The sequence below is a fragment of the Bombina bombina genome, chromosome 6, assembly GCF_027579735.1.
Source record: "Bombina bombina isolate aBomBom1 chromosome 6, aBomBom1.pri, whole genome shotgun sequence".
NCBI classification, from domain to species: Eukaryota; Metazoa; Chordata; class Amphibia; order Anura; family Bombinatoridae; genus Bombina; species Bombina bombina.
This window is the reverse complement of record NC_069504.1, coordinates 927,258,586-927,280,798: the sequence shown is the minus strand read 5'-3', so window position 1 is coordinate 927,280,798 and position 22,213 is coordinate 927,258,586. Positions and strand designations below refer to the sequence as shown.

At 34.9% G+C, this 22,213-nt stretch overlaps 1 protein-coding gene across 1 annotated transcript in view; it reads right to left on the bottom strand.

Moving 5' to 3' along the window:
* The window catches only part of SLIT3 (slit guidance ligand 3), an 890,559-nt gene extending 868,925 nt beyond the window's left edge, over positions 1-21,634 (bottom strand). The window contains exon 1 of the mRNA XM_053718567.1: positions 20,824-21,634. Coding sequence (XP_053574542.1) covers positions 20,824-21,011 — 188 coding nt within the window. The 5' untranslated portion in view covers positions 21,012-21,634. The remainder of the gene's footprint in view (positions 1-20,823) is intronic.
* Between the last annotated feature and the right edge of the window lie 579 nt (positions 21,635-22,213).

Below are 22,213 nucleotides of genomic sequence, written 5' to 3'. Positions count from 1 at the left end.
TAATGAATGTAATTAGTATAAAAAGACTCATGTTTGAATGTGTCTAAGATTTTCAGTCCAATAATATGTTAATGATTTATGCACAATTTACACCAATTTAATTTGTTAAAAACCCAACAGTATTTCAAAGCATATATTATTTCTCTGCTAAAAAATAAACATTTTTGAACAATAATTCTTCTTAAACTGTGTGATAACATCAATGTAAAGTTAAAAACCCTTATGAATATTGATGAGCCAGTCACATACTTTGTTAGAAGCCAAAAATCTTTTCTATATAGATATTAATTATTAGAAACAAGAGAAGTACAATTCAGTACCCATTTAAATCAATGGCACTCCATGGATTTATCAAGCCCTGGATTAATGGGTGCTATGTGAAATACTTATATTTATTTCTAGTCTCATTTGAAAACAATTGAAAAATGTACAGTTCACACAAAAGTGAGTACACCCCTCACATTTTTGTAAATATTTTATTATATCTTTTTCATGTGACAACACTGAAGAAATGACACTTTTGCTACAATGTAAAGTAGTGAGTGTACAGCCTGTATAACAGTGTACATTTGACAAAAAGATATAATAAAATATTTACAACAATGTGAAGGGTGTACTCACTTTTGTGGGATACTGTATCTGTTTGTCACTAAAAGTCATACAAGTAAACTAGCAGTAACACTATCCAATAAATGGGAAAGTGCACGCAAAGTACAATTTAAAGGGATATATAGAAGTACAAAAAAAAATGTTCTGTGTTATATCTTTTTATTATTGAAGTTTTGTTTACACATAACTCTGTGTTTAACCCCCTAAAATGGGTTAACACATAGCAAAAGTTAGCTCTTAGCTCCAGAGCAGCAGTGCACAACTGAGAGCTAGCTGAACATATCTGGTGAGCCACCAATCACCAGTCAGCTCCCAACACTACATTGCACCTCCTGAGCCGATCAAGGTATGCTCTTCAACAAAAGGTGCCAAACAAATTTGATAATAAAAGAAAATTGAAAAGTCTATTTAAATGACAATCTCTAACAAATTCAATATTTGTTTCATGCTGTGTTTTATGTCCCTTTAAATTACATTCTCAGAAATCCATTAAAATAGATAATGGCCTGATAAGTACTCTGTGGTTGCTATTTTCTATCTTTTTGGTCTCTTATGTGTATTTCTTCCAGATGGTGTCAATGATCAGTAAAATTAAGTAAAGTAGATCATATTCTTCAAAACCTAGCCAAGGCTTTTTTTTTTTTCTTTTAGCTTAGAGTTATCCATTACATTTAGAAATGGTCTTAATTAAAAAGAATATCTCTTTAAACAATGTTCAATTACCGCACATTTAAGAAAATCTAGGATTCTATTTATATAATTGCAGATGTATCTAAGTGGGTGAAATACAATTTCATGTAAATGTTTTGCTGGTTTAAGTGATTGCAGATGAAAATTCACCAGCTGTGAAATTTGGAAGAATTGTGGGAATGTTATTTGCTATGAATGATGCAATAAACAAGTACCATGAGTTAGAGAACGATGACATCACTGACTTCAAGAAGAATTATCATTGCATCAAGACCAACTGAAGGGTATAAAGTGAAATGAAAACCCATTTTTTTCTTTCATGACTCAGAGCATACAATTTTAAACAACAAGATTGTGTGCTTTGCCTGTTTCTACATGGCTGATAGCTAGAACATGGCTGGGTTTAAAGGGACGGTATAGTTAAAATTAAACTTTCATGATTCAAATAGGGCATGCTATTTTATACAACTTTCCAATTTACTTTTATCATCAAATTAGTTTTGGTATTCGTTGTTCAAAGCAAAATCTAGGTTGGCTCATATGCTACATTCTAAGCCCTTGAAGGCCGCCTCTTATATATCGATGAGTTTTTTTTTTGTTTTTTTTATATAATTTTTATTGAGGTTGTGGGAAAACAATACAACTTATAATAAACGACATATCATGAAAGCAAACATACATATTACATTTCAAAAATGCCGACTTCCATATAGACAGAAGGATAAAATTCCCAACAAAAATAAATCTAATGGAAAAAACTGGAACCTCTTTTTCTCTATTTTACATAGATTAGAACTAGCAGTTTGAATGGTCACATTTGGGTTTATAAGCTTATGTAAATAGTATGATAAAATATATAAGTAGAATTATACTAGTAACTCGAGCAATATGCGGCACTAAATATGATAACCAAGGTCAACATCATACAGAACCACAGGGATTATTAATAGAAAACAGTAATTAGGTTGCGGCATAGGTTAGATGAGCCGCGTAGTTAGACCTCCCAAATTAGGAGGTATATTGTTATGGGGGGGGGGGGGAGGTGGTAAGTTGAATTTTTAAATGTTAGGTACCGGCTATAGACAGGTATGGTGAACCTGCACAATATAAATATATTAGATTAGGTAAATAACTATTTGTGTAGAGCTGAAATATGTGAAGTAAGGGATATCAAGCATATACCATGCGTTGGCAGCCAAAAACAGGCTATAGTAGAGCAAAGCATTACATTTGTGTGGGTAAGACCTAACTAGGTATGGGATTTACAGAAAACTAGGGTCATGCAGCTCCAGTATAAAATATATGGGGGAAAGATTGTGCATCTATATACTAGTGCAGGTCCAGTCTGCGTCAGAAGGCAAGCTCTCCTGGAGTAGCTAGGATCTGTACATACGATACAAGTTGGTAGTTAGTATGGTTATAGCACTCCTGTATGTATGTCCAAACATAATCCATGTTTTAGGTCACCCGTGATTACCATGCCTGTACAACAAATGTGAATATAAGACTGGAAACATTACAAAAGTTTTAACAAAAAGCAAGAAATAAAAACCTTACTGATAAACATTGATCTGCATTATAATATAGAACCATGCCTGTTATTATGCTTCTGAGCTATAAGTGTGTAAAGTACAGGCACCACGCCGCCATGGCCGCTGGCAGCAAGGTGTCAAGTCTAGAAACTACATTCAAACTCTAGGTATATGCATAAAGAATAACACCCACAGACATGAAATTATTATATGATGAAATGTTTAGATGCTACTAACTTGGGTGCAAAGAAACAATGGGGAGCCTGTAAGCATAGAATTATAAACAACAGGGACAGAGATTGATGTGGAGCTCAACACTTAAGTTAGTCAAGATAATATTCTGACAAGTAGTATCTGATAGTAAGTAGCAGCTTAAAGAAGGGCAGTGCCACCAAATAGAGCCTGTAATGATAAATCACATACCAACAATGATTTACAAGGTCTTATAGACTTTCAATACCCATTGTGAGAAGTTTGGTAGGTTTCACAGGTTCCTTAGGGTGAATAAGTCCTATGGGAATCATGTACACTCTGGGTGTCGAACTCTGTTGATACGGTAAACCATTGCTGTACTAAACCCAGCTAGTTCCTAATTATGGACATGCTCATAACTAGCCCAAGTATCCAAATTTAGAAATTTGGTGTCATTTTCATAACCTTTTTGAGATATAGTGAGGGAGGAACTAATGCCTGGTGTTAACATCGCAGGACCAGCCTGCTCTATAATACCTTATAGAAACTCCAAGGTTTTACAAAAATGCGAAATTTTCTTCTAAACGGAGCACTTGTTAAATAGGGGTGAGAAGATGCTAAGACTCACGCTCAAAATACTCCTGTATACATCGTACCCTTTTATAAATATATATATGCATACATATATATACATACACATATACATAAGCTTGTAATAATCATATGGAGTAGTAGGATTATAAGTAGATAATGCTATTGTTAAATAGGGGTTAAAGAATGTTGTATCTGTCTTTAAGACTGACTAAGTTAAGGGCCTAAGTGCAAGCATATCAATTCTATAATAACAAAAGGATCTGTATTTCTATAACCTAGCTGTCTTAGATCTTATCCCCTGGGTATGGGCCCCATACCCAGCAAGAATACATATAAATCTTGCCAGTAAAGTACTGGTTGTTCTCACCGCGTAAACTTTAGTTTTAGCCTTTTGACAGTATAATACAGACCTTCTTACTTCAAAGACATGCTTATTAAGCTATAAGTCAGAAGAGGCTAGCTGGAATTTTAAGAAAAACTATAGCAGTATCCAAATTTTATCCCCATAGAGATTATTTAGATAGTACCATAATGTATTGAACCAGGCATCTCCAATCCCCTTACCTCCTGATTTTGAGCCAATGCAAGGGTCCAACAACCTGTGGAACTGAGTATAGAAACTCCTGAGGGAGGAGGCTCACACTGCTTTATCAATGTTAGACATATAATATAAAATAAATTAGGCTTCAAATACTTGTTAAACCGGAATGAAATATAAAATTGGATTTTTTTTAAGTTTCTAAAGCTAGATAGTAAATAGTGAAGAGTTATATTACTAAAATCCCAAACACTTTCATCTTATACATGTATATCAGCGTATATAGTTAGAACAATGCAAGGGATAACCAATCCTGTTAACAAAAATTGTGGGATATAAGATAATTAAATATTATAGGTGCTCCGGCAAATCTGTAAGGAGCCAACACATATCATATGGTTTGCTATCCCATGTATTTCTAAAGCATTCAACTAAATAGTATAACGAGGTGTAGCATATCCATAACATACAGTAAGGACAAGGATATATAAATAAACTGCTAGGTAGTATGTGTATGCTTAAATGCGATAGAGATTAAAAACAAGCAGGCAAATTAAAACAGCACACATTATACTAAATAAATCTTAGTCTGATAAGAAGAATGCACGTTATCAGTCCCAATAATACCAAATGAGGGAGCGGGGTCATCTTTTGCAGGATTAGCCAATTCCACTTCTAAGGCTGTAGGTAGCATGCTGCATTTGAGGTATGCAAATGGTGGCGTCTTTCATAAGCGGAATCCATGGTGCCAAAAAGAGATAAGGCATCGGCAGGGATACTGGTAACGGCTGCAATGCGTCCCATATTTTTACTCTCATGTCATGTAGTTTGCTAGCTGTGGTTGGTTGTGTGGCCAAACTGCGAGGCATCTCGCTGTTTCTGTAGCTCTTGGATTCCTTCAGAGCCCCCTTCGGGGTGCATGGGTAAGATAGTCTCGTATCGTTCCATTGGCTGAGTGCGAGTGCCACCGGAGGATCACAATCGCTGTCAGGTAAGCCGAGGTTCCTAATACCAGAAGGGAAGCAGGGTCTCCGCTTATTTAGTAGCTTCCATTTCTGAGTCTGATTTAGTCGAATCACCTGCGTAGTGCAAGATATTGCATCCGCTCCAGCCCTGCGCATGGTATCGGCTGTGTCTTGTATGCTTTTGTCTATTTTGTATGTACCACTGCCCAGGTTAAGCTGAGAGGCGGGTATGTGGCTTTGAATAGGCTGAACAACTGTGTGCCTCAGGCACGTTTTGATTAGCTGAAAGGAGGCCTCAATACAGTCCCATGCAATTGATTCCCAATCTTCCGCCACCGCCGCCATTTTCTTAGAAAGCAATACCCCAGCTGAGAAACTTCTAGGGCTAGTAGGTTAATTCAATGAGCTGGATGTTATTATTAGTTCACCATATGAGTATTATGAACTGGAACTGAAGATCCCACAGTAGCCGTCATCCATCTGCCATTAGTTTTTCTTGCAGACTGTATGTCCATGATAGCGTCACAAGCTAAAATTAGGAGTTAATACTTAATATGAATGCCCGGACTTGGTTAGCAGGATGCATTATGAAGGTATCTTATAAGGATCCTTAGTAAATTGATGGTGTTTCAGGATGTACCAGATTTATACCTCTAATGTCGGACTCAAGAACCGGAGCTCTTGCAACATGCGTCCGACATCTTAGGCAGTTGGCTCCGCCCCCTATATCGATGAGTTTTGACAGTTTTTCACAGCTAGATAGTGCTAGCTCGTGTGTGCCAAATAGAAAACAATGTGCTCACTCCCATGGAGTTAATTATGAGTCAGCACTGATTGACTAAAATGCAAGTCAGTCAGAAGAACTAAAATAAGGGAGCAGTCTGCAGAGGCTTAGATACTAGGTAATCACAGAGGTAAAAAGTATATTGATATAACAGTGTTTTGCAAAACTTGGGAAAGGGTGATAAAGGGATTATCTATCTTTTTAAACAATAACAATTCTGGAGTAGACTGTCCCTTTAAAAAGGATATTTTATATTGACCTTACAAAGAAACCCCACCTTTTTCTTTTGTGGTTCAGACAGAGCATGCAATTTTTTAAAAAAAGTTTCCAATTTACTTTTATTGTCAAATTTGCTTTATTCTCATGGTAATACTGTTGAAGAGATACCTAGGTAGGTGTCTGAAGCACTACATGGCAGGAAATAGTGTTGCCATCTAGTGCTTTTAAAAATGAATAACATTCTTGCAAAACTGCTGCCATATAGTGATCCAGGCATGTGGACACTCCTGAGATTTTTTTAATCAAAAGATACCTAAGAAAACCTGATAATAGAAGTAAATTAGAAAGTTGTTTAAAATTGCATGCTCTACCTAAATCATGAAAGATATTTATTTTATGTCTCTGTAAGTAAAAAAAGGTATTTAATAATTGTAAGTCCATACAACATAAAATGATGCTGAAGAATGACTGGTGCACCGTATGTATAAGCCCAAATACCCTTAGGTTCATTATATGCACCAATAGATAACATCAGCAAATGTAACAAAAACGTAAATCCCACCTCACAAAAGTATAGTCCCCCCTTGACCTGCAGTATGTTGCACTAATGACAGAAGGGAACTGTGAATACTGCATCAAGGAATAGTAGTAAAGATAGGGAACACAAAGTGTTGGAAAGAAAACCAGACCTTTCCATGACTGCTGAGGGGTGCTGCAGATAAGAACAGCACTGACAAATAGAATGTTGAAAGAATGCTACAGAGGTATTGGGAAATCAATAGTATTTTAGAAAGATGATAAAGCTAATGAGTAATGATTTGCTGCAACTATTGACAGCAGGGAAGAGGAAATGCTATAGCTACCCCCAGCAGTAAAGGGGGACACTCTGTAGTAGGATATGAGGAGTCCGAGCTGCAGCAGAGAACAGCATGGGCAGACGGAATACCTATGCATATAGATACAGGGTAATGAGCACTGTACAGAACAGTAAAGTGATATTAAACATTCAATAAATGTTTCATAGAATATATTTATTCAACCATTAGCTTGAGAATGATGCGTTATTTAAAGGAACATGACACCCAAGATTTTTCTAATCAGTAGACGTGGAGCAGCACAAAATGTTTTTTGTAATCATTTTTTGGAATGAATTTATGGAAATGCTTAATCCATAAACCTACAGAAATGCTGATTGGCAATGATAATTCAGGGTGTTGTTTGTAATCTATAGTTTCTAGTTCCATCAGCTTAGGGGGAAATAAATCATGTCATTTCAAAATATTTCATTCTTTTAGTCTTAGAATCCATTTAACAAACACTTAAAGAGACAGGAAACACTTTTTTTTCATGTTTCAGATAGTGCATACAATTTTAAAAAAACTTTCAAATTTACTTGCATTATCACATTTGCTTTATTCTCTTAGTATCCTTTGTTCAAAGAGCAGCAATGCACTACTGGGAGCTAACTAAACTCATCAGTTAAACCAACTACAAGAGGTATTTATATGCAGCCACCAAACAGTATCTGGCTCCCAGTAGAGCATTGCTGCTTCTGAGCCTACCTAGGTATGTTTTCAACAAATGATACCAAGAGGCCAAAGAAAATTATAAAATAGAAGTAAATAGGCAAATTGCTTTAAACTGCTTTCTCTGCCTAATAGATGAAAGCTTAATTTTGACTTTACTGTCCCTTTAAATAAGAGTGAGCATGTGTTTAGCGATTATCGTCTTTTGAATTAGTTTGTAGACAGTATGGCACCGTGCTAGTAACACATAGGATGGCGGTAGTCCATAGGCAAAAAAAAGGCTGACAATTTTTTCCACCCCTTTGTCAATGTAATTTTAACGTTAAAACTCCAAATGAGGATACAGCTAATCAGCCAATAAAGAGCAGGGCTAATGTGTATGCTCCAATCACCAGACATATCCTCACCTGGAACAGAATGAGAGTATAGCCGAAGTCAACACTGACCATGGGGCATATTTATCAATGTGTGAGCAGACATGATACAAAGTAGCGTATCATGTCCGCTGCACATCGATAAATGCCGACAGCATACGTTGTCAGCATTTATCATTGCACCAGCAGTTCTTGTGAACCGCTGGTGCAATACCGCCCCCTGCTGATTCGCCAATGGGCCGCTAGAAGGGAGTGTCAATCAACCCAATCGTATTCGATCGGGTTGATTTCTGTGCGCCGCCTCAGAGCAGGCAGACAAGTTATGGGGCAGCGGTCTTTAGAAACAAGGGGCATCAAGCTCCATACGGAGCCTGATCATTCGGCCCCTACGTGTTTAACCCTTCTCGATGAGTTAAACATCTATTAAAAGGGTATAAAGATAGGAACAGAATGAGTATGAATGACAGCAGCTTCCAGCTCATACTGCAGTTCTTTCTGAAAAAAGGATATGTTTGTTTAAATATTTCTTTCCAAAATACCTTTTTACTGAGCTGAAAACAAAAATCCATTCTTGCTTCAGCTGTGCTTGTAATTGTTTATTTAGTTTCTGTCTCTCTGGTGTGTAAAGTACAGGTGGGGAAATCTAGATGGGGTCAATCCTGCAGCAAGAAAAGCACACACAAATACTGGTTTATATGTTCAGAAGAACCATATGCTTCACCACAGCAAAGAGTGATATTGTGAGCAAAACAGCCAATGCTAGACTAGTGCTTGTGACACATGTGTGGCTTTTGCGTAGTTGGGCACAGTATGGATTTCCTCAAGGAGCGATATTTGTCAAATGGAATTCCCTATTGGAATAATTATGAAATAAGTGAAAACAGGAATGTCCAATCCAATATTTTAGAGTATGTCAATTTGATTGCTTCCTGGTTGCTAAAAGTACCTATGGGTAAAAAATAATTAGCAAAAAAACACTGATCTTCAGTCCTCTACACAGTAAAACAACCCTTGCGTTCTAGGGACCTGCACTTTCCCTCAAGTGTAATTTCAGGAAGACCCTACTCTCTGACCCAGTCAGTACATAATTTAAACCAACTTATTTTTTTTTACCCATTTTTCTAAACAATCTGTTCTCTACAAATGTTTTCCTCATTTCCATTATTCTGTAAAAAAAAAAAAAAAAATATAGGTTTACTGATTTCTTTTTTGTTTGGCCATCAAAACCTTGTGGATGTAAATTCCATCTCACGAAAGTGGATTAATGGTTTGTGCCACATACTCTTGTTTTAACAGCCCTCTAATATCTGATGTAAATAAGATTTGTACTAATTAAAAAACAATCACATACAATCACACATTCTTTACTAGTTTGATAGTAGCTATACATGCTAATTTGTGATAATTCAGAATTAAGTGCATCATGGGAATAATAAAATATAATGGATAAGCCCAAGAAGTGTAGTGTATGAATTATTATTGGTTTATTTCACACAGGATTTGCTGCTATCATTATATTGTCCTACTTAACATCATTTCTATATCTCCCTTTGCTGTTTTACCTATTTACTATACATTACTGTTAACACTACTATATCATTTCTGATATACCACTTATGATTTAATGGGTTCCCAATAAATCTTCCCAAGAATGCCTTGAAATGGACTCTTATTCATCATGTTTTCATCTCCAGGACAAATAGAATTCAATCTTTCCACTGTTAATTCAATGTTATTGCCATAAAAGCTATGTTGTGCATAAAAAGGGACAGTAAAGGGTCAGTAAAGTAAAAATTAAACCTTTATGAGAGAGCAGGGAATTTTAAACAACTTTCCAATTTACTACTGTTCTCAAATTTGCTTCATTCTCTTGGTATCTTTTAAAGCACCACTAGTGAATATTAAAGGGACATTCTAGTCATAAATAAACTTTCATGATCCAGATAGGGCATGTCATTTTATACAACTTTCCAATGTACTTTTATCATCAATTTTGCTTTGTTCTCTTGGTATTCTTAGTTGAAAGCTAAACCTAGGAGGCTGATATGCTAATTTCTTAGCCCTTGAAGGCCACCTCTCATCTGAATGCATTTTCACAACTAGAGGGTGTTAATTCATGTGTGCCATATAGATAACATTGTGCTCATGCCCATGGAGTTACCTAAGAGTCAGCACTGCTTGGCTAAAATGCAAGTCTGTCAAAAGAACTGAAATAAGGGGGCAGTCTGCAGAGGCTTAGATACACAGTAATAATGGAGGTAAAAACTGCTGCATATAATGGTCCTTTAAATACATAAAATACTGTATAATATAAAAAAATCATTGGGTTTCCTTTGTGCTTAGCAACCTTTTACAAATATGATTTCTTTGCCTAGACATCATCCACAGTTTGGCTTACGTATCAAAAGGTATCAAAAAGTATGTATGGCTTTTACATTTCTTGTTACATCAAATCATGATGCAAATTATAATTTTGTGGCAGCTGCATCAAAATCTTTTTAAAGGTTAGTACTATAGTTTTGTAGGCCCTCTTGTAACATGGTTAAAGGGATATACAAGTGCAAAAAGACAATGCTGTAGTATGCTAGCACATTTTATTATTGTGTATTTATTACCTATGTGTTTAACCCTGCAAAGTGATTGAACACAAATTTAAATTCAGTTCCAGAGCAGAAATGCACAACTGGGAGCTAGCTGGGCATATTTGGTGAACCATTGACGTGAGGCCTATGCATGTAGCGACCAGTCACCAGATATCCCCCAGTAGTGCATAACTGCTGCTCAGGATACATATGCTTTTCAACAAAGGATATCAAGATAACAAAGTAAATTGGTTAGAGAAATGAATTATTAAGTGTCTTAAAGTCATCTAAATCATGAACATTTTGACTTTCCTATCCATTAAACAATAGAGGCGCGATTTATCAAGCCCTGCCCGCGCACAACCAATTATTCACAGGCAGGAGCTGAAAATCTCCCCAGTTGGACGAGACCGGGGAGATTGAAATTCTCCACCTAAGAGGCCAGGAAACAGCTGTCTGATGACCGCTGCTTGATAAATACTGACTGCAGGTTCTCTTGTGAGAACCTGCAGTCTGAGCGAGGCAAAGGGCTTGATAAATTGAGCCCTTTGTGTAAATATTAAATAGTAATAGTAATAGTAAATATTAAATAAAATATTCTTATAATAAATAAAAATATACATTTCTGTAAATGCCTGATTTGTTATATTAATGTGTTTTTTTTAATTAAATAAAATATGTTTTGCTTTTCAGGTTAAGCATAAAGCAATTACAAATTATTATATATCTTAAAAAAATCTGAGATATTTATTCAAAACCACACTATACACAGGTCAAGCTGTATAGATTTATTATGCTAATTTGATACTATTACTCTAAACAGTACAGTGGCATATCATTTATCTTTGCATTCGGGGAGCAATTAGGGGAAAAAGGAGAGCTATTAAAAAAGCAAACAAATATACATGATGGATTCTAGCATTTCAAATTCCCTGTTACTGTTTTAACTTCCGATTACTACTTTTCTCTGTAAACATTTTGGTTCTGGTTTTTACATACCACTAATGTAATGCAGAAACCAGAAGAAAAAAAAAGCCGTGCTAGACAGCCAGACATCAGAGATAATTAAAGACATAATAATAGTTAAAGGGGCATGGAAGTTAAAATTAAACTCACAGAATTCCGATAGAGTATACAATTAAAAAATCAGTTTATATCTGTTATCAAATTTACTTCTTTGACTTAGGGGTCAATTAATTATTGTGCGGACGGACATGATACAATGTAGTGTATCATGTCCACCGCACATCGATAAATGCCGACAGCATATGCTGTCGACATTTATCATTGCACCAGCAGTTCTGGTGAACTGCTGGTGGAATGCTGGCCCCTGCAGATTTGCAGCCAATCGGCCACTAGCAGGGGGTGTCAATCAACCCGATCGTATTCGATCATAACTTCTGTTTGAAACACGGGGAATCAAGCTCCGTATGGAGCTTGGTAAATTGACCCCACAGTCTCCTTGGTTGAAAACTGGCCCATTTATACAATGGTATATTGTAAGATGCCTAGCAGTCAGCGTGTGGCTTGAGCAAGCAATCTGCAGCAGTTCTGAGTGACAGCACAGAACACCAACAGCACTGTGTTCATATACTACTATTAACTCACTGTTTGGATGTCTCCTATCCAAAGAGAGATGCATTCTTAGTATATGTTTGGTCTTCTTTATTAAACAATACTTCTAGCTATACAGCACTATCTTAGTTTATCATCTGTGTGGGTAGCACAGAGGAAGTCAATGCAATATTTGTGTGTTAGGTAACCCAAATATGATACGCTTGCAAAATTATAACAATTATATAATTAAAATATTTAGTATCTTATTTGCATGTTGAAAAGCACATCATTCACCTCCATGTTCATGCATTGTAAAATTGCCTCTGAGTTAATGTGGGAACTCAACATAATAAGGAGGGACACAAGTGGTTTGTGTCCCTCTGGGGAAGCATGTGTTGACTAAATGACACCTTCAGGGAGCTAGTTGCCCACTACTGTCCTAGTTTGGGCTAGATTTATTAAGCCCCTACGGCAGCAAGTTCTCTCAAGAACTTGCTCGCCGGGATTTATCAAGCAGCGGTCACCAGACCGCTGCTTCCCTAACATCTACGCCACCTCTATTGTGACGAAATTCAATCTCCTCGGTCGAGTCCGACTGAGGAGATTGACAGCTCCTGCCCGCGCATGATTGGCTGTGCGTGGGCAGGGGGCGGGATTGCACGCGAGCGCAAATGTTAATTACCTGCGGGTAATTTTGCAACGCCACAGGTGAGCTGAGGCGTACAGGGGCACGTATACGCACCCCTGTATGCCTCAGCGTTGATAAATCTAGCCCTAAATCTAGCCAACAACTTGAAACCTAAGTAAAGTTGCAAGAAAAAGCTTGTGAACCCTTTGGAATTAGCTGGATTTCTGCATTGATTACTCATAAAATGTAGTCTGTTCTTCACAATTATTATGTCACAATTATAGACAAACACAACTGAATAAATTGAATAAATTAATTACATACAAACAGTTGTATTTTTCAAATATTTTATTAAAGGCATGAAATAATCATTCATAGTACATGCTGGGAAAAGTAACACTTGAATTTAGTAACTTGTAGATCCTCCATTAGCAGCAACAACTTTTACCAAAATGTTTCCTATAACTGCTTAAAATTCTTGCACTTTGGGATACATTTTGGACAATTCCTCTATAAGAATCAGTTCATAAATATTTCTGGATTGTCTTGATTGAATAGCCCTCTTCATGCCTTGTAAAAGCATTTCAATTGTGTTAAGGTTAGGACTCTGAGTTTGACATTCCCAAAAAATTAATCTTATTGTTTTTCAGCCATTCTTTAATTGATTTACTTGTGTGCTCTGGGTCATTGCCTTGTTGCTTCACCCAAACTCTTTTTAGATTGAGGTCATGGACTGCTGTCCTGGAATTCTCCTATACAATGTCTTGATACATATTTTAATTGATTGATTGCAAGTCGCCCATGCAGTACCCTTTTCCCTCTACACACAGTGTTGTGCATTTTTTTTTTAAAAAAGTTCAACTTTTGTCTCAACTCTACATAGCAGAATCAATGTGGTACACCCAGGCGGTCTGGGCAAACTTGAGACATGCTGCAATGTTTTTATTAGACAGCGGGGGTTTCCTTTGTGGTATAGTTCCATGAACAACTTTCTTGTTCAAAGTTTTTCTGATAGTAGGCACATGAGCACAGACTCTCTCAATTTGTAGAGTCTTATATAGGTCTTTTGTTGTTATTATTGGGTTCTTTCTCGACTCTTTCAGAATTTTCAGTGATCTTTTCAGAACGCCCACTTCTCGGGAGAGTAGCAGCAATTCTAAATGTTCTCCATTTCTAGGCAATTTGTCTTACCGTGGATTGATGAACACCCAGGCCTTTAGCAATGCTTTTGTAACCTTTTCCAGCTTCGTGCATCTCTAAAATGCATCTTCTAAGGTCCTGTAAATATTGTTGGGATTTAGTCATGGTCAATCTTTCTTGAGATGAACAGATTTGTAATTAACAAGACTTTGAGTGTGTTTATTTAAATGACAGGGTACCTGTGTAAACCACACTTCCATTCTCTTTAATTGAAATACCTGATTCCAAATAGCTATTGGAGAAGTCACTAACACACAGTTTCACTTACTTTTTTCAGCCTCCACTGTGAATGATTAATCAATGTCTTCAATAAAAAATTGAAAACTGCAAATTTGTGCATTTTATTAGTTTAGTCAGATTGTGTTTGTCTATAACTGTGATTTAAGTGAAAGATCTCACTACATTTTATCAATAATCAATGCAGAAATCCAGGAAATTCCAAAGGGTTCCCAAACTTTTTCTTGCAACTGTAAATATATGGCTTTATGCAAATATTTGTATAATATAAAATATGCAAGTAATAGAACAAATAATGAATACATTTAAAAAATACATTCAACACAGAAGCCAGAAAGAGTATAGTAGTTTACAGATAAACTGTCCTGAACTGAATTTTGAGGGCAGAGAGACAACCGTCTTCTTGGGCTGATGCTATATACCCATATTTTTATTGTAAATGTAAAGCCAGGACCAAGAAATGGACTTGAATAATAACATTGCTAATTTGTTAGGGCATGTCATTTTTGCATTAGTTAGCCTAGATTACTTGCATCTCCCAATTAGGACACAGCTGGTTATTGGCTAAATTGTGTGACTGTTGCTCCTGATTGGCTGAGTGACCCAATACTCCTCAGGACGTGCAAGACTTGCAGCTCTGGAAAATAACTTTGCCTGTTTGTTTAATCACCTAGCAGGGGTTAGGGCTAGATTACAAGTGGCACCCTACTGCTAGTGCGGAACACAATAAGCAATACTGCAACCACGCTAGCTAGCGAGCATATTACAAGTTGAAAGTAAACGGTTGCACGCGACCACAAACATAATTTGCACTCAACAAATTAGCTCGCCTGAAGACCTAATGTAAAGTGTAAAAATATTCACCAAACACAACATAAATACATTAAAATAAACTATTACACTTATATATACACTATCTGATTAAAATATTTCATATTTCATATAAATAATAAAAAAAAAATTGTCTAAATATGTGTATGTGGGTATATATATATATGTGTGTATATATTTGGAGCCCTTTCCACTCAAATACATTTAAACATGATAAATAAGTTTTATTCAATTTTAATATCTTTTAATATATTTTAATGTGTTTTACTATAAATGTGCTACATTCCAATGTTCTTCAGTTAGAAGTAAATGTTCTTTTGATTTATAAATATATATATATATATATATATATATATATATATATATATATATATATATATATATATATATATGTATGTATATCTGTATAAATGTGTATACATGTATATAGTTATATATAGCACTGCTGAATCTGTTGGCGCTCTACAAATAACCAATAATAATAATATATATGTTTTAAAAATCAGATGTATATAGAAATATATATTTTAAAATAAAAAGAACATTTTCTTCTATGTGAAGTGTATTTTTGTATTAAAATGGCTCTTTAAAATTAAATATGTAACCTGCTGTAAAACAACAGAGTAACTAAACTTCTGTGCTCATCTTTTAATCACATAGTTCCAAGCCCATTAGTCTTAAACACACAACATCATTCATAGGTACAATTGCCAGGTTTCCATTAATTAACAGCACAGTTCAGTATTTTAACTTACTGTCAATAAGCATATAGGTAAGTAAATAATCACATAAGGGAAATCTATAATTGATAACCCTAAGGGGGCACACAAACCGTGTTGAAACAATGTGTATATTAAACACAAACAAAAAATAAAAATGTGTTTGTATACCATACAATTGGTAGAAACAATGTTATTAAAAGTTTCAAAATTCCATTAACAAAGAAGTATACAGTGGTATCTAGTCCAAAAATATAGAACTATTAAAGGCAGCTCCACTTTGACAGTTGGTGAAGAAGTCACTCTGTAAATATAGAAGGAAGCAAGGGGCCCTTTGTTTTTACACACACACACATATATATATATACAGTATATAGATACATTATAGCCCTTTATAGTCAAACACATTGTCATATACCATTTTGATCCTTATAAAAAATGTTTTATAATATTTGTATGTCATATTTTTATCAGAACTTTATATATGAGCAACATAGTTTATTTTAATGAACTTATGTTGTGTTTAGTGAAAAATGTTTTTTAACTCTTACACTTTACACTAGGGGCTCGATTTACCAAGCAGTCAATCAACACCAATGCATCTGTTTCCGTGCAAGCCTTTAGACTCGCCGAAAACAGGAGTTAAGAAGCAGCGATCTTAAGACCGCTGCTCCTTAACTTATATGCCTCCTCTGAGGCGGCGGACAGCAATCCGCCCGATTGTGTACAATCGGGTAGATTGACACCCCCTGCTAGCGGCCGCGAATCTGCGAATTGTGCAATGCCGACAGGGTATGCTGTTGGCATTCAGCAATGTCTGGCGGACATCTTCAGGCGTGCTAAGGTCTTCAGGCATGCTAATCCGTTGAGCTTAAATTTAGTTTACTATCAACTTGTAATATGTGCACTAATTAGCATGGTCACCATATTGCTTATCACAACCAATGCTAACTTTAGCATGTCACTTATACTAAAATGACATCAACAAATAAAATAGAAACATTTATTTACAAAAAATACACTTTTTAAAATACTTTTTTTTTTACAGAGCTGGTTCACTTTTTTAAGACAGAAGATAATGTAAATCTACTAAGTAATAATAAAGAATTGTGTGGCTTACAAACACATACCTATTTATTCATCATGCACACCAGATGTCAGTGTGCTTATTGGTAAAGTCATTCCACAACATGACTTCAAACTACAAATAACTGCATAAGCACACAGATTATTGTGTCTGTATCCATAAGTGCCAATATCTGTTCTTGTGTGTATGCATATCCACTATATCTATATGAATTCATGCAATGGTGAACAAAACTATATAGTGATAGGAAAATATTAAGATAGCATTTACATAAATAGTCTATTCTAGACATATAAATATCTTTGTCTTTTGGTCACAAATTTCTATGGTCAAAAATGTTCTAGAATGCATATGAAGATGCAACAACTACACATGTTAAATGGTAATAATAATTACATGTCAATATTTTTCCATGAAAAAAGCTAAATGTGTTTTAACTGATTCTAAAACCAATAGTAACTCATTGCTAGGACACAAAGTGCTCTCTAGCTTATAATTGATGTACCAGTAACTTTCAACTAACATGAAAAAAGTAGTTTATTCAGGTAAGGAAAATTCATTAATAAATCATTAATAATTAATAAGACATTTTCAAATAGACTATTTTAGATAAATAATAATTATAAAAAATAAAATAAAACCATTTAAAGGGGTGTTCTTTGCAAGCAAGGATATGCATATAGCTGCCAATCACCAGAGTCATGGTATTAAGCAGGACTTTAGATGAGTATTTAAACCCATTATGGTGGATAAGTACATGTTTTTAAAAAAGGGACAGTAATGCAAAAATTAAATGTTCTTAGCATAAATACAATTATATGTGTGTGGTGAGCATATGCAAAAATGTATCATAGATTAAACTTGTTCCAGTGCTATGTTTTAACACAAAGTACCTATAACCATTATATAAGTAGTCCATTTTTATTTAAAAGCATTTTTCCATTAACATGTAAACACAACAGATTCATATTAACCTATGTCAATATGAAAACTTGTATCTAAATTATTAATTAATACATCATTAGGTTGTTCGAATATATGCGTAGGAAAACGTGTACTGATCAGTTACAGCTTTACTTATCATATTACTGTAATGCACATATTTGCTCAATAATAATAATAGTCTGCAATGAGCAAGTAGTTTAGTATACATGTTGGGAGTAGAGGCGATTTTGTACAAAACAGCACATATGAGTCATTGAAGAGTCTATTAATATCATGCATAAATCTCTAAATCACACTTTCCCACGTAACAGTACCCTTCTGAAAGTGCTCTAATTTAGACTTTTCAATTAAACAACATAAAAAAAATAATATCCACATCTAGAACCAATTAGTAACTCATGTCAGGTTTTTGAGTCCAGCTGCAGACTTTTTAGGAACCTGAAATGGTGTTTGTACAGAAAACTGATCCAAAAATAAGAAGTCCGGCTTCCAGGGTTTATAAAGTATTTGTACTCAGTATTGCCCAATAATCTGGCATGCCATGGTTCCTCTAGTTTATTGAGGAATTCTGCAGTGCTATTGATACTTCCTTTAGATAAACAACGTTCATTTTCTACTGATTCATTAGACAGACAAAAAAAAAGACATTCTGTATAATTCCTTTCCACACTTCATTTAATTTGTTTTATTACCAATATCTGGGCTATTTCTCTAGTTAGCCATACTTTCATAGTGAAAGTTTAGCAAACTTAAAAAACAACAGCATTATCTATGTTACGAATCCTGTATATTTTAAATCATTCCAGATGGTGGAGAAACTGGAGTTTTTCCAGAAAAAGAATGTATTTTTGTAAAAGTTTTAATGTAACATAACTTAAAAAAAAATAAACAACATAAATATATTACAAATCAGTCACCATGAATCTAATTTAATATATTTCACCTACTAAAAAAATTATTAAATATTTACTAAAAATAATTAAATATTTTATATATAAAAAAGATAAATGGAAAACAGTTTGACATTTCACTGGGAACATTTTTTTCCCTTTAAACACATGTGTCAGGGAGAAGACTCATTTATTTAAGGCAAAGGAACTAAACCACTAATGACTAGGATCTTGACCATGTTTCCTTAAATAATCTTATCCAAAAGGAAGATGCAGAAGAACCACTACTAAAAATTGCAGTTACAGCTGTGAGAACAAAAGTTACATCAACTTTTATGGAACTGAAGTTTTTTTAAAAAAAAAAGGTTGTGTATATATTTATATATGACCTTAAGTGACAGAGACCATTGTAGTGGAATGGTGAAAAAATGCTGATAAGAGTTTGAAAACATAATCTTTGCAGCAGTGATGATAAGACCACAGTGTATCTTTTTGACTTAAATGTAAGCTAACCTCTCAGAAGTCAAAGCATTATGGAAATCAATCCATGGTATTAAACTTTATTTAAAAAACAAGAAACACAGACAATGATAAAGTACATATTAACATTTGCTGATAGGATTTAATCATTTTCAAATGTAGCCAGTTGGGGTCTACATAAAATCAAACTGATGTTTCTTATATTTAAAAACTTTCTGAATATAAAGGTAATTACACCAAATCTGCCAAAAAAATAATGAAGTAAAACAGGATAGAAGCCTGGCATTTACCAAATGTTATACAGTACATGCACACCAACTAACTTAACCTATTATTCCAGATGTTTCCAAAATGTGTTTCAATTGTGTTATGGGGTTTATTATGACAAATAAATTACCCTATAACTATTATTTATGATAAACGTTTTTGAGATACATAGGTCTGGCAGTTCCCACCAAGTAAGAAATTACAATAGGCTAGTAAGAAATTGCAGTAGGCTAGTAAGAAATTGCAATAGGCTAGTAAGAAAGTGGACTTTTCCCTATATTTATCACTGAGTGGACTAGTAACTTCTTGTCTATTGATTAGTGACTATAGAAGTTTTTTTTTTCAACACAAATAAATTACTATTCAATGAATGTGTGTATTAGCAACTGTAGTTTATTTTACAAGCTATTAGGTAGTTCTGGAAATGATGTGTGCTCTATGTTCAACAGTAAAGGGACATTCATGATTTCAATGTTTTTTTTCAGGAATTTGAGTTTGGGGTTCCATCAAAGCTTTTGAAGCCTACAGGGTTGAAGAATGTTTGGGAGACATAATTACAGGAGTCCATAATTATAAATTATGATTCAGAGTGGATTTTAACTTATATATGTGTTTGAGACAGTATCTCAAATGTTGGAATTAAACTGCATTAAAGGTGAAAATTCACTGAAGAAAAACACCCAGTTATGCCAGCAGCATAAAAGGTATTCTTAACCCTGTGAGCACCAAAGGTTAATCCTCTGGCAGCAAGTCTTACATTCAAAGGCACTAACAGCAGACCACGTGATAATGCAGAGACCAGTCCAATCCATAAAACCGTGACAGTTACTTGTGCTGTCACAAATAGGAGCATGTGTTATTAAAGTGTCATTACATTCTTACATGCTAAAAGGGACACTGTACACTAATTAATTATATACTGTTATATATATATATATATATATATATATATATATATATATATATATACACACACACACACACACACACACACACACATATATATATATATATATATATATATATATATATATATATATATATATATATATATATATATATATATATATATATATGTATTAAATAAAAGACATACAGGTATATATTTATATGAACCACTATCTACACACACATGCACACTACTCTATGGGTTATCCTATTATTGCTAACTAGACCCATATAACCATATGAATCTATACATATTTTAGTACTCTCTGTCTCTTTATATTTTATAGTGTTAACCTTTTCAATGTGTCTGTCTTACACTGCCTGCTATCATAATCTGATCTATTTGTGCATCACAAGTAAGAGGAAGACATTAAAAGGGCGCATATGTGCCCAGTACATTTAGAGGTAACAGGTACCAGGTATACTCACAGCCTTTCTGCATTCCTAGGGATCCCTTTTGGCACCGTCTTTAGCCCAAGCCCATGACAATCCACATTAGACCCAGAGCAGGTACATTTGCTTGGACAGCCATCCACAGGGGGAAAAGTTAGCAAACTCCAGACACCCAGGAACAAGACCACCGACACATAATATCCACCTCCCGGACCTGGACGCATGATTAGATCGCAAGATCACTCCTGCAAGTGCCCCTTCTGTAGTAACACACTATACAGTGATGGTATTTAACACAAACCAAAGCAAGAACACTGAGGGGCTAACACCAATCTCATCCTTGCTTCCAGCACATAATGAAATGCTCTTTTTTCCCCCAGAGTTTTCCAACTTTGTAAAGACTATAAAAAATCTAAATATCAAATATTCAGCAGTCCACAGGTAAAAAACAAAAGTAACCAAAGCAATCAGATTGAAAATGATTTCTTCTTTCCCAAAGATAAGCAGGTAAGGATTAAAAAAAATCAATGGGATTCAAAACCAGCAGACGAAGTAGATAGATATGCATGAGAATCAAGGCACTGCTGAAAATTGATCTCTAGCGAGCTGCAATTTTATAGTAGTTTCTGTTCACGCGTGTAATGCCCTCTGGTGGTCATAAGTGGCTGTACAGCTTGATATCAATGCAATGCCAGGTATGAAGTTTTAATTATCCTCAGCGAGGCATTGAGTGAATAGCAGACTGCTTAGTTTCAGCAAGCGTGCAAACCCGGCTTGTGAGCTTGAAAGTAAAGTCTGTGCAGCACTGGCACAGGGTTCTACTGCTTCCATGCGATGCATTCACTCTTTGGAGAGAGGTAACTAAAAAAAGTTATTCCGACCTTGCCAAAATCAAGGCGCCTCCTCCAATTGGCTGAGTGTGTCGTGACGTCAGCATTCCTCAGTGCCCGGGGCAGACAGAGAGAGGGCAGGGGACAAGGTGTGGGGGAGAGGGCGGGAAGGCAGGAATGTCAGCAAGGAGACGTGTAGCATTGTCGTAATTTATCTCCTGTTTAAAAATTCACTATTTCAATAAAGCTGCCTTCCATGAAATGCATGTATTTATTATTATTATTATTATTATTATTATTATTAATTATTATTATTATTATTATTATTATTATTTTGTGATGTGGAAACCAATATTAATATTCATCCTGTTGCATGCATTGCACTTATATACAGCTAAATATTACATAATAAAGGCTCAAACAAGTTAGTATGGACGTTCCATAAGGTAATTTTCATGACTTTTAGGCATTAATTGGATTACAAGTAATAAAATTAAAACATGATATGCTTAAACTAGATATTATTGTAATATTTTATTAACTAAATTATTAAATAATTTGTGTATCTTTTGAAAAGAAGGAATACTCATACACTA